The sequence below is a fragment of the Calypte anna genome, chromosome Z (genome assembly GCF_003957555.1).
Source record: "Calypte anna isolate BGI_N300 chromosome Z, bCalAnn1_v1.p, whole genome shotgun sequence".
Taxonomy (NCBI): domain Eukaryota; kingdom Metazoa; phylum Chordata; class Aves; order Apodiformes; family Trochilidae; genus Calypte; species Calypte anna.
Genome location: NC_044274.1, coordinates 57,981,702 through 57,995,223, shown reverse-complemented (window position 1 = coordinate 57,995,223; position 13,522 = coordinate 57,981,702). Strand labels below are relative to the sequence as shown.

The 13,522-nt window shown below is 36.8% G+C and overlaps 1 protein-coding gene across 6 annotated transcripts in view; it reads left to right on the top strand.

The window, feature by feature from the left end:
• The window catches only part of TNFAIP8 (TNF alpha induced protein 8), a 59,426-nt gene extending 47,008 nt beyond the window's left edge, over positions 1-12,418 (top strand). For 5 of the 6 annotated variants that reach the window (XM_030466900.1, XM_030466901.1, XM_030466903.1 and 2 more), the window contains one exon: positions 10,586-12,418. In XM_030466900.1, the coding sequence (XP_030322760.1) occupies positions 10,586-11,151 (566 nt within the window). In that variant the 3' untranslated portion in view covers positions 11,152-12,418. Of the gene's footprint in view, positions 1-8,094; positions 8,173-10,585 lie in introns of those variants that run through there. The other variant, XM_030466902.1, reaches the window with a different exon arrangement.
• The last annotated feature ends 1,104 nt before the right edge of the window (positions 12,419-13,522 follow it).

The following is a 13,522-nucleotide window of genomic DNA, read 5'->3' as shown; positions in this document are numbered from 1 at the left end:
CATTGAATCAGTCCACGCATGGACAAACTTCCACTTAATCCACTTCATCAACCAGTTCAGGAAACCTTGACTCCTTGACTTTGGTAAAATTACAGAAATTCCACTATATTAAAAATTAAAGGTCTCATGAGCTTTTTTTTTTTTGCTTTTTTTTTTTTTTTTTTTTTTTTTTTTTTTTTTTTTTTGCTTTTGCTGTGTACCCTTTACCAAGCTTTTCTAAAAACATATTTTTTTTTATAAAAAGAAGAAAATTTTGGTTTAATTAGCAAAAGCAAGTAAATTACATTGGCAAATTTTTTGGCTGCCAAAGAGGCTTGTGAAGAGAGAATGAATGGATATTTCTGCTCACTTAAAACATTTGTGTTAAAAGTATTCACTGAGAAATAGTGGCTTTGACTTTGCTTCAGAGACTAACAAAGAACTTGAAACTATAATTCACAAAATTGGAGCTGTGAACAGAAAGAGTGGATAGGAGTAAGAATAAAGTTCATCTCTGGCGTCTTCATCTGTGATGACTTTCTTAAGTTCACAACCTTGTCCTCAATGCTGAAGATCAGAGATTTAGAAGTCTGTGCTGCAGGACATCACTATCCTGTATATGCTTAAAGTAACATGTCCTTGCTACAAGACATGTTTGTCTTGTATTATAACCAATTGAAAGAGATGCAGATTTTGGTGGATCTAGATGTGGATCAGTTTGCTGTGGTCTTGTTTCATCATGCTATGCAGTATGGGAGGAGAGGGTAGGAGTAGCACAGTGAAGCAAAGAGAAACTGTTGACATTTTTACTTTAATGCAAAAATCTGGAATTTAGATTGATGGTATTTATTTTCAACACTTGAACTCTTTCCTTCTTCGGGTCCAAATTTGCATTCCCTATTTCTTACTTTTTGGGTAATAAACCTAAAAATCTCAAGCTACTACAACCTTTCCTAATAGTGGATATCCCTTCATAGCTCATCAGTGCTGTTCATCACCTATTCAAATACTCTATTTGAGTCCAGCACAACATAAAGAAATTGGACATTTCAACTTGGTCATTTCAATTCCACTGTAGTCAACAGCTGTTAAAAGCAGTGCACTTTGTCTCCTGTGCCTTGCCCTGAGGAGTGAATTACAAAATAGATGCAGGTTTTACAGAATCACAGACCAGCTGAGGCTGAAAGGGATCTCAGCTGTCTAGTTTAAGTCAGTAAATATATTTGCATCACTTAAAAATAAATTGGATTGCTAGTGCTCTGCTAGGTGTCAAAGTTCTGTATCCAAGTAATAATGATTCCTGACATAAAAGACAACATCAGTGTCACACTCATTATGTTTAACCAGAAGATTTAATTTTATAGAACAAGTTACTAACAGTACTGAACACCTTTCTTTTCACTTATGCTTTATACGCTGCTAGGATTTAATTATATTAATGAAAGCAAATCCAAATTCTTAAGATACATGGGAAGGTGGACCTGTTTTCTGACAGTCTCAGTTTATGCTTGATAGTTTGGGTGTTGTTAAGTGGAAGATTTTCAAGGTGGGTTTTTTTTGTTTTTTTTTTCCCCAGTGGATTTTATGTATAGAGTATTTTGCATACTTTTTTAGCTGTTTTGAGCATTGTTTTTGAACTGGAGATTCTAGGAATAAGGCAAATGAAATGGAAAGAAACAGGAGTAAGAGCAAAAAAAACAGATTGTGCCTTTGGGTCTTGGGGAGCCTGTTCTAAACTGGCTTCAAGAGAGCAAGGGCAGAAAGGAGGGAAAATGCTCTCAACTGTTGATTCATGCATGGAAATTTGGATGAAAGTCCTGGTAGTTGTACTATAGATACAGAAGGAACAGGCTGTGGCTGCTAATTAGTGGGGAAAAAAATGCAAAGCTGATGGGTTAATTTATTTTTCTCCTTTTGGAAGAGGAAATTATGAAAAATGTCTTTTAGTAGTGACAATTGAAAAGACCACTATGAGTACCAAGTGTAGCCCTCTGTACTCACAGGTAATATGATTGGTACAGAAGAATAGACACGTAGTCACATAGTCTATGTGCAGGCAGAAAACTGCATGTTTCATAACAGGAATCTTACCCTCCATGCTAGAAAACAGGGAACAGGTAGTGAAAAACTAAAAACTGCAAGAGATGAAAGGTGTCAGTAGTGTTCCAGGCCCAAGGAAGAACCAGTTATCTGATAAATAGAATTCTTAAGTGGCACATTTTCTTGTATTTGAGTTTTAGTGTTGATATTGAAAATATGCAAACCAGAAAACTAAGAATTCAGTGCCCTGGGACTTGCTACTGGGCAATTGAGTCTTTTTTCTTTCTTTGGTCTGTAGCTGTGACAATCTTCATTGTGTCAGAAGTTTCTCTAGAAAAGAGAAGAGAGAAATCAAGTTCTGGGGGGTGGTAATGATGTTGTTGCATTTCTCAGTGCAACCAGTAGAAGATACAAGAGTAATATATTTAAACAATGTGCAAACTATGACTAATATATATAAACAATTTGCAAACTATCAATCTAGCCTTCCTCCAACATTACAGTGAGACTCCTGTCCTGTCTGCAAGAAACAGGCAGGGTGGCATACAGATCAGCATTGAGAAGAACAGAAAACAGAACTAGAAATACAGGAAAAACGTTATTAACTACTTTCAAAATAATTGTAATATCACTCACAAGCCTTTCAGTCATTTAAACACTCTGATGCCCCTGCTGTGGCTTTCTTCACATGCTATTCAAAATATGTACCCTTTGCATTTTGACAGCCAGGTTGCTACCTTGTCCTTGTAATTGAGTTCCCTGTTCTTCTCATGCCAGATTGCCATCTTGTCTAGACCTTCCAGTTCACTGTATTTTTGCCACATGTATCTTAAACCTCCTGTTAACTCCTATTAACCACCACCCCACTACCTCCAAGTAAAATGTAAGTTTCTCCAATGGATTCAAGTTTCCCCAGGGTTACTGCTCGTGCTTTCTCTCTCTCTCTCTCTCTCTCTCCCCTCCCTCTCTCTCCCCTCTTTTTTCTTCTCCATTCAAGCCAGAAGCTCTTCTGTTATACTCTAGTTTCTGTGCCTACAGCCAGTCTCTTTTTCATAAGAGGTTTCTTTTGCCAAGGTGGTTGTAACATAAACTAGATACTTCTTTTTAAACTTGCAACAACTTTTGGTAAAACATGCCATTCTATCACCCAGACTGTTTTATTGGAAGTGCCACTTAGTTTAGGGAGCTTGGCACTGCTTCCTTCCTGCAGTTTGGCTCTAGTTTTCTAAGTCTGGACAGAAGAACGTAGTACTGATGTTTGCAATTGCTTGGTTGGAAGGAGTGACATAAGATAAACCTAATTTCCTATGAAGATTTGTGCAGTATTAGTGTTGAGTACTCATGGACACCTGGTAGATATAAAGGAACTGGATGTAGCCCTGAAATGGCCAACAGCTGAAATACACACGATGCCTGTTTAACACTGGAGCACCTGTTTTTACATTCCAGCAAGGCTAGCAAATGGCAGCAAAGGAATAACCAAATTAAGTTTGTGACCCCAGTCTATGGACAACCACAGTGTGACTGCCATTTTCTCTGTTTAATCCCCAATATATTTCAAAATACACTTTTATAGCAGAAGATGTCAGAAGTTAATCTGATTATATTTTTATTATTAAAGCAGCAGTGTTAATTGAAATACATGCAGAGGATCAAGGAAAAAGGCTTTTTAAGAATGCTTTTTAAATTTCTAAATCAGCTACAGTCTATATAATCATGTGATGCACAGGGTGGCTGTGGGAAGCACAGGCATGTAAAACCAGAATAACCTGTTGGCACAGACTGCTCTCTTGGGGCTTCAAAAATCTGCACATACATTCTTGTTGGAAATAGCATCTCTCCATGCTACCCAGCCTTAAACTCCAGTGGTTTTGGTAATTCTTCTCCCCTCAAGAAAAGATTTTGGTTTCTGGTTTTTTCATGGTTTGTTTTTGCAGTTAGAAAGTGTGACATCTTTTTGCTATTGGTCAAATTTTGGTCATTTGGAAATTAAGGCTAGAACAAAATAGCAAAGTCAGGAAGAATGTAACAGTATCTTTTATGTTTATTACAGCAAGGTTTTGACAAACCTCTTATCAATGACTTCTTCAGCATTTTATTGAGAAAAATCGGGTGTTCCCAACAGTGTTTGCTAGCTTTTCTTTAATCTCTCCTGTATTCCTGCATGTTTTCAGTGTAAGTATGCAGATTTGACATAGTCTGTATTTCAAAAAATTCTTCATTAGCCAGATTTTTTTTCCCAAAATTGCTTGATTAACTATTGCTTCAGAGTAAGCAGCCTCAGAACTGACTTCCAAATCAATAAGCCTCCTCAATGAAATATTTGCCATGCATTAGGCTTGCCTTCAGATTAGGTATTTTTTCTTTTGAAAGTCTTCCAGTGGGATCGTTAAAATTAGTAAACATAGCATGACTAATTAACATTCTCATGGCATGCTCAATTCATAAAGAGTGAGAATTCATAAGTGAGAATTTAGTACATTTTACTGTACCTATGAAGAAAACTGTAGGGAAAAGTTGCTTACCTTTATGAACAAATCCTTTGTATGTGTTGAAAATTTCAGTTTAAACTGCTATCTAGTTAAAATTAATACTTGTATATAAATTTTCCTTTTTAAAAACAAAATGCTGAACAAAACATTTTTTCTCCAAATAAGGACCTTGTATATCTGCACCAAAAGAAGTAGCGACTTAAGTGGAAAAACTACATACTGTATAGGGTTTTTGGGCTTTTTTTTTTTTTTTTTTTCCTTCTGCACTTAGCCGTTTGCCCTCTGGCTTTTCCACTGCCTGATGATGCTTGCCCAAGCTGTCTGCTATGTTGTAGTCCTTTTCTTAAAAAACTCTGCAGCTGCCCTGGCCTTCTCTCACTCCTGCCAGCAGCCAGCTTAGAAGTTGCAGTCCCAGTATCTGAGGTTGAAGAGTGAAAGCTGTCAGAGAGCTGCCTGGTCTTGCATGTCTGGAACAAATTTTCTTCAGCTTTTGAAAAGCCAAGAAGTGACCAAATGCTTGCAAACACAGAAACCAGCTAATATGCTGAAGTGGACTCCTTAATTTTTTGAGTGAATTATACTTTGCAGGGACTTTATCTGTGCTTTTAAAAATTTTCAATTTATCTCACCTTTCACCCAGGAAACTTTGAAGCACTTAGATAAGAATCAGAACACTGACTCTTCTGTTAAAAAAAAAAAAAAAAAAAAAAAAAGAAAAAAAAAAAACAACAAAAACAAAAACATCCTTTGAAACTGTGACTCACTCTCTCAGAAGGTTCTTAAGAAGAAGCTGTAAATCATGCAGCCAGCTAGAAAAATCAGCTTACCTTACTCATATCTGAAGAATTCATAGTCTATGTCCTACCACTCATTGTTTAATCTTATCACATAGCAAGTACAATTGTGAAAATTGTTACAGCCTTACTAACGAGTTTATGACTCTATTTCTGCCTTTTCTGTGCTTCAAGACTTGTTCATTCCCTGATGTTCTCTTGCAGTTTATCACTGTTGGAGCTTTATCTTACTGAAGTCGTGTGTTTATACATGAGGTCATATATTTACACCTTTCAGTTTAAGTAGGTTTTTAATGTGTCTGGCCTGTATCATTCCTGATAGGGGTAGTTCTTTAGAGACCCAGAAATCAGAAGGCACAAGTCCAAATTCAGTAATGTTTTTATCTCTTGATATCTAGCTGATCTTCTGATTTTGGAGATGAATAACTCTTGGTCAGAGATGCTGGGAAAGCCTTGTGCTGTCAGTGCCTCTTAATTTCAAGTCTCGTCCCCCCAGGAAAATGATGGTCTCTCACTCCAGGAGCCTGAACTGAACCCACAATTCACATGGTGTGTGTGGACTTTCAGCTCACCCACGGTCTGTAGAGAAGCAAACACCCTCGTGCACACAGGATGCCTGGCAGGAAATTGGTTTCTCAAGGCTATGCTTTACTGTTAAATGCTTTTTTAAAGGTCTTTTAAATGCTGCCTGAAGTCCTCAGTACTGTCACTCTCCTAATCACAAGTAAGTGTTCCTTGTGCCTTGCCCAAATACTCCTCTCATTTTCAGAGCTTGCACTCACCAGGTACCAGTGCAGAACGTGTTGTGTCAGAGGCTGACGCGAGATCCGGGTTTCCCACGGCAGCCTTATTAATTGCTTCACAGTCACATTTTCTCTTCTGCTGGAGCAGTGTGCTAGAAATGCAGCTCATGTCAGAAAGCTCAGCTTTGACTTGCCCATGGAATTTAGCATGGTTCACTGGAAGTTTTTACTGATTATTTTTTTCTAATCCTTCTTTATTACAGCAAGCTTACAAATACTCAGTGACTCAGGTATTCATTGCCAGTGTACACCAGATGGAATATACTCAACTGCAACTGCAATTGATGTTGAATATACCATCAACTTACCTTGTGGAAAAAACTTTTTGCCTTGATTTAAGGCAGTGAAATAACCTGACTCAACTTTTTTTATTTTATTTTTTTAATTATTATTATTATTATATATAGAACTGAGTAATAGGTTATTTGGTAATAGGTAGTTTGCTACAGTATGGAGGGAGATGTACTGACTTCCATGTCAGGGAAAAATCACCATCAGAGCCTTAAATGGTATGTTGCTTGTACTTTTATGCCAGTCTCCTGAGAGTTTATTAACCCACAGTTCTAATTTTTCACTGAAAGTTTGTATTTCCACCGTAGCTTTAAGGAAAGCAAGTGTAACATGAAGAATTTTTAGAAAAACATATGTGGAATGCTGCTACATGCCCAATATTTACTGACTTTAATACAAAATGCCTGTGTAAACACATATACAGCTTGGGAAAATGAATCATAGAATGGCTTAGGTTGGAAGGGGCCTTAGACATCATCTACATCAGCCTCCCTGCCATAGGCACCTCACATCTAGGCAAGGTTCATAATTAATAAGCTCCACCTTTCACAGGAGACAGTCTCCACCATCTTGTTTGCTCCTCTATATCATAAATTAGCAGTTTGCAGATGTTCCTTTTATCCCTAAGATCCTGTGAATTTTGAAGTAATGAAGGCAGCTTTGCTTTTGAGAGTCTTTCCACTTGGACTGCTATCTTCTGCCAAGCAGCAGCTCTACTGAACACAGTCGTGTTTGTTTTTATAGGCTGTACAGAAAATGACATCCCATTGATTTCAAAGGGATATGATTTGATGATACATTTCAAAAAGTGGAGTGTAAAACTGCAATGAAAATAAATAGAAGCTATGAAGAGCAATCATGAGGAAAAACTGTGTGGTGCTTAAAATTGTTTTGGATAACTTGCCCAAATTCTGGGTCTGCCATAGGTCACCAGAGAAATGGCATTATTTCAGTTTTTAAAGTGCAAGGAAGGGACCTGTATGTGCAGGAGGCCCTGTCAGACTTTTTTGTACCCTGGCTGCTACTGCCATTGCTCTTTAATGGTGACTGCATATTTCAAGCCTAAGAAAACAACAGTGCTTTAAGTAGTTGTCTCACTGTTGATTTACAGTTTTGTTTTTGAGTGCCTGCTCCTGAAATTGTTGTCAGAGGTATGAAAGGGGTTGGTTGTCTGTCCTGATTGATGCTGGGAACTCGGGGCTGGTGATGCAGGCAGCCAGCAGCCACCAAGCACCAGCACCCTGTGTATCAGGTGTCTCCCATACGCCATGGGAGGTGTGCTCACAAGGCATAGTGAATAAACTGGGAGACTTTAACAAAGAGGTTAATGTTTTAACCTCTTCTTGCCACCTCCCTGCCATTTCAAGTCACAGGACCTTTTTTCTCCCTCTCTTTCTGCTGCTGGTTCCAGCTGTCCGTTATCTGTAACCACTGTTGCTCTTGCACTGCTTGCTCAGCAGTGCAATTTCCTTTCAGCTCTCTTTTCAAGGAAGTGAAACCACTGCAAAGTATTTTTGCCTTCTGAGCTGCCAAAGAAAAATGAAGATCTGGAGGCAGGAGAGGAGAAAGGTAGCTGAGAAAAGCTGCAGTTATGGTGAGGGGGAAAAACCTGAGTTCAGTGTGTGATAGCTTCTGACAGCATTCCAAAGCTCATGATAAAGTGTGTGCTGGGTTCAGTGGAATAAATAAACCTCAGGCCAGTCTGCACCTCGGGGGTTTTGCCTCTTTTTTCAGCTGTCAGCATTAGCAATTGCTGTTCCATTTGATGAACAAGTAAGTAATAATTTTAATGTCTTTTAAGGAAGCACGAGGGAGCATAGAGGTCTGAAGGACCTCTGTGATCTTACTGCTTAAACTCAGTCTTATTTAAACAATTGACTGGGAAGTGCATTTTAACTCTGTCAATAGTATTGAGGTAAAATCCTGATAATAAAATAGTTTGCAAGCTCCCTTTTGGATTCACTGAAATACTGTAGTATATTGCTTAACCATCAATTGAGAACCCATGTAATCAAACAGGGAGAACATAGCTGACTTCTGGTGTGCTGCAGAGTAGATATAAATTATTTCGTGCTGAGTAGTTCCAAAACTCAGACAGTTTGTAAAGAAATGCCATTAAGGGTTTAACACTTCTTGTAAGTGAGCAATGATAATTACATGTTGAACTCCACTTTGTCAAATGTTAAATTACACAGTGGAAAGGTAGTTTTTTGGTTGCAAAACTGTAAAATTTTTAGAAAACTTCCTTGTTTTCAGTTTCATCAAACCGATGCTTCCTTTTTTGGAACCTACAGCATCTTGGGAAAGAATATTTTAAAATAAATACATATCATACGGGGGGGGAGAGGGTTCTCTGCAGATTTATGGAAGATATTTCCACACAGCGACTGCAATTAGTACTAACATAAATCTATCTTTGTGGAGTGTCAGAAAGAAGTTATAGGAAGTAAATTGAAAGACTTTAGCAAAGTAAAGGTATGAAAGAACAATCAGTATTTGTGCTGTGGAGGAAAGAACTATTATTATTCTGTAGATCTTTGTAAAATATTGGCTGTCAACTTCTACTGTTCTTCCAGCCTTTGAAAAACTTTGATTAGTTTCATTTGCACAGTAGCCATTGCAGTTTTGTATTTAAAAACACAAAAAATTAATCAAATATTTTCATTTCACATTGACTACTTAGCAACTTTAATATTTGTGGTTAGAAACATTTCTGTCTTGTGATCTTGACTGCTCTGCTCACGATAGTTAACAATGGGTTCTTTGGTTTTCAGTGGCCTCGTGTAGTAAAGATTTTTAAAAATACACACAAACACTTCATGCTTCAAAACAAAATCTAGTGAAAGTGTTACAAAACAAACCAAGATGACAAAAAAGGAGCTTCTTACTAATTTTCTCAAAGGTACTGTTGAAAAAAAAAAAACAAATTTGTGTCTCAGATGTCCTGAAGGACAAGTTCCTTCTGTTAGCTGGAACCCCAGAACCCCAGACACACTGTGTGTCTGAACTCACCGAGCTGCCTGGTACAAACAGCTGGAAGCCTTTCCCAGATTCAGGGACTTACTGTTTGGCATCTGTAAAGCTTTCCTTCAGGCTGTCTGAGACTCCAGGGAAGCTGCAGTGTAAAGGCCTCTCAGACCATTCAACCTGGAAATGGGAATTTGCATGTACTTTATTGGAGAGCATGCTGCAAAGGGAATGTGCTGTAAATTGTTGTCACTGGAAACAGAACATGAGCTGTAACATTTAACAAAGCAAGTTTCTGAATGAACATTTGGAGTCTTTTAATTATTTGAAGAAATGACAGACATTGGGTATTTTGGTTCAGACAAGCATGGTTTGGGAGGTGAAAATGTCTTCTAAGATATTCTTTATTGGTAACAGAAGGATTTCTTTAGAAGGTTATATTATCAAGTGCTGTGGTAATCCCAGACTGTTAATTTTTGTCTATTTCTCCATTAAGTTTAGAAATGTTACTCTATACTTGCCTTCCATCTGAAAATTAGCTTCTTAAGACTTCCTCCAGAGAACCTCTATATTGTTTGCTGACAAAAGATTTTTGTGTTTGGATTATTTATATATACATATAACCCTAGGTATATATATATAGTATATATATATATATATATATATATATATATAAAATAGATGGGTCATGTCTGAATTCACTGATCATGTAATATGCTAAGGAGGAAAGAGTTTTACAATAATCAGTTCACTGAATTACTATCTCTGAGTAGCAGTGGTAATTGTCATGACATTGAGATAGTCACATGGATTCAGATTCCATTGTGAATTTGAGAATTAGATCAGACTTACAACTCATCTGATCAAATAGGGTAGGGGCATTGTTTCAGTTAGAAATCCCATCATATATATATACTTTAAAACCATTTTTTACCAAGTTCTGCCTCATTTCATGTTTTCTTCCAGGTAAAACAACCTGCCAGAATGCATGCCCAAAGACAAGAGTTTTAGGGGTTTAAAATATGTGGTTTGCTGCAACTACATACCTGTGTTCGCGTTATTTTTCTGGCAGTTAGTAGGACTAACATGAATGGAAAGACTTGGAAATATTTCCCTATTTACTGTGCATAGTGTATCTCTTAGGAAATACTGACTGCATACTTAATACTTTTTTCCTTTTTTTCTTTTTTTTTTTTCTTTTTCTTTTTTCTCTCCACAGTGGCCACAGATGTATTCAACTCGAAAAGTCTGGCCATTCAGGCACAGAAGAAGATCCTTGGAAAAATGGTGTCCAAATCTATTGCAACCACTTTGATTGATGATACAAGCAGTGATGTTTTAGATGAGCTCTACAGAGTGACCAAGGAATATACACAAAATAAAAAGGAAGCAGAGAAAATAATCAAAAATCTCATTAAAATAGTCCTCAAATTGGCAATTCTCTACAGGAACAACCAGTTCAATCAGGATGAAATAGCACTGATGGAGAAATTCAAGAAGAAAGTTCATCAGCTGGCTAAGACCGTGGTCAGTTTCCATCAGGTGGATTATACCTTCGACAGGAATTTTTTGTCCAAATTGTTAAATGATTGTAGAGAGCTTCTTCATGAAATCATTCAGCGTCACCTAACTGCAAAGTCACATGGACGTGTCAACAATGTCTTTGATCACTTCTCTGATTGTGAATTTTTGGCTGCCTTGTACAATCCCTTTGGACCTTTTAAACTCCATTTGCAGAAACTTTGTGATGGTGTCAACAAAATGCTAGATGAGGGGAACATATAAGTACTTGTATTAAAGTTGATTATGCATTATTTGTAGATGGAACACTGATGATTTATGAAGGAATAAGGGAGCATGCAAAAAGGTTTTTTTACAGTATGTCAGATTTTTCCATAATATCTCCATTAAACTAATTCTCCTTGATGAGTTATCTGTTGCTATTCATAGTACATCTGGAAGAAAGACTGCACATGACTTTTTTTACTGTGCTTTGCCTATGGAAACAGGGGGATAAAGACAATAAACAGAACAGTCCCAGTAGAGTAGAAGTCTTGCAAAGATAGATATACAGCCCAGTATGCTGTCAGATAATTCACATCTTTCATAGTTTTACAGAATTATTTCTAACCTATCAGAGTCCACAGACTATGATGGTGATGGTAGAATTTCTTTCACTTGTAAAATACATATATTTGATTCATTTATAGTACTTCATGCTCTCTGCACAGATCACAGCTTCCTTGTTATGCCCTTATGAAGCATTCAGTTTTAAATATCAGTGATTCTGTCATGTAGAGTCTTAACAAGCTTGTTCATCTCCAGCTCAGTGGTGGAAACTTTCTGTCTGCAAGGCTTTCTGTCTGTATAGATCCTGATAGACCCGCACAAATGCTTGCTTCCTTTGATTACATGGGGATTATTTGAGGAATAAGCTACAGTAACATAGCCTTACTGGGGAAGAGTATTCTCTAGAAACCTCCTGCGGTACATAATTTAACTACGCCTACAATAAGGTAAAACATAGTGACTTACGTGTGCAATTCCTTAGGATACTTAGAATTCTGCTAATAGGTCGCAATTCTGTCTAAAATTGTGTGAGTCTGTATATCTTATACACTAGGCTGATGTGTATGATGATGTGAATTCAAAAAGCTTGATGATTTGGTAGTAAATTCCAAGCCAGTTTGCTTTGTGTACAATGAAACTAGAAATAGAAATTAGTTTTATCATTGTGTTATATACTATTTAACTAGTGGAAAAATGGAATCTTGAATAAATTCTTTTTTTCTTCTTTTCTCCCTTCCTGCTCTTCACCCTTCTTTTTCTCCTTCATCTTCTCTCTGCCTTATAATCGGGGGATAAAAAATGTGACTTTCTAGACACTGTAATGTACTTAAAAGTAAGAAGTTAATACATTTCAAATACCTAAAGACTTTTTTGTTAGGATGCATATAAAGAATTTGCTGTTTATTTAATTGCTATTGTTTTTGCTGTTTGCTGTGTCCTTTTGTTTTAATGAGTAAACCAAAGAATATTTGCACTCCTAACTTTACATGCCTCTTTTTTTCTCCTGTCTTGCATTTTAAATTAGAAGGCCAAACTTGGCCTGTGCAGGCAATGAAAGCATCACAGCCTCTGGCATATGTTTTCAGCATTACTTGTGATTTTTTAAGAGAGACAATTCACTCTAATCCATGTTTGTTAAGTCACTCAGCTCTGAATATGCCCAAAAAGGTAACAGAGAAATCTGTGTTCAAAATGTGAACTCACTTTTTACAAGCTGCTAGTGTCCAGCAGCAACAGGGAACTGATGCAAGGATAGTACACCAGAATTTGACAAGAAGTTGATTATTAGTTTTGCATCTGAAGGTGCATCATTTAAGGTTCCTTCCTATGTTTTAGTTAAGCAGAAAATATATTGTACTTTTGTCCATCAGTAGTCATGTGTTGGAATGCAATACTATGAGGAAAATCCCAGAAATTGTAAGGATTATAGTTTCTGATATATTTGCTCCACCTATTTATTTTCTCTTCCCACCTAGAAAGTAATTTGATTTCTTTCCCAGGTCTTTTGTCTAAGGTGTGAATAAATAGGAACACAACTTACACAAACTGAAACAGTTGTCTTAACAAATCCTGGTTTTCAATCATGTACTGATTTTCTAAAATAAGATGTTTTTTAATGTATCATAAAAGTTACTGAAAGGAGGAGGATAGGGCAGTATGTTCTTTAGAACTAGTCATAATATATTAATGTACTTTGTTTTTCTTTAGCCATGACCCACAATATTTTTGACTGCTCGAATTGGTATTTTCTCTGGAACAGAAATTTCTTACATGGTCTTTGAACAGTGTTAACAAACACCTATATACATGTGTATGAACCATATTATAGCCAAACTATATAAGTATTCTGTAACAAAATAACTTCTTCCTCTTTTGCATTATCTAGCCATTTAGTTTTTAGAAAACGTGAAAATTGCCCATGGAGATCCGCTTATAACCATAAAAGCTTGACAACTGGAAGAAGTTATATTTAGCTCACAATCTAGTTACATTCTTCTGAGATGCTGTAATGATAGTTCTTGTCTGGCATTCATTTTCAGTTATAAAGAAGCGACTTCTGTGCTGATAGAAAAAAACCCCACAATTG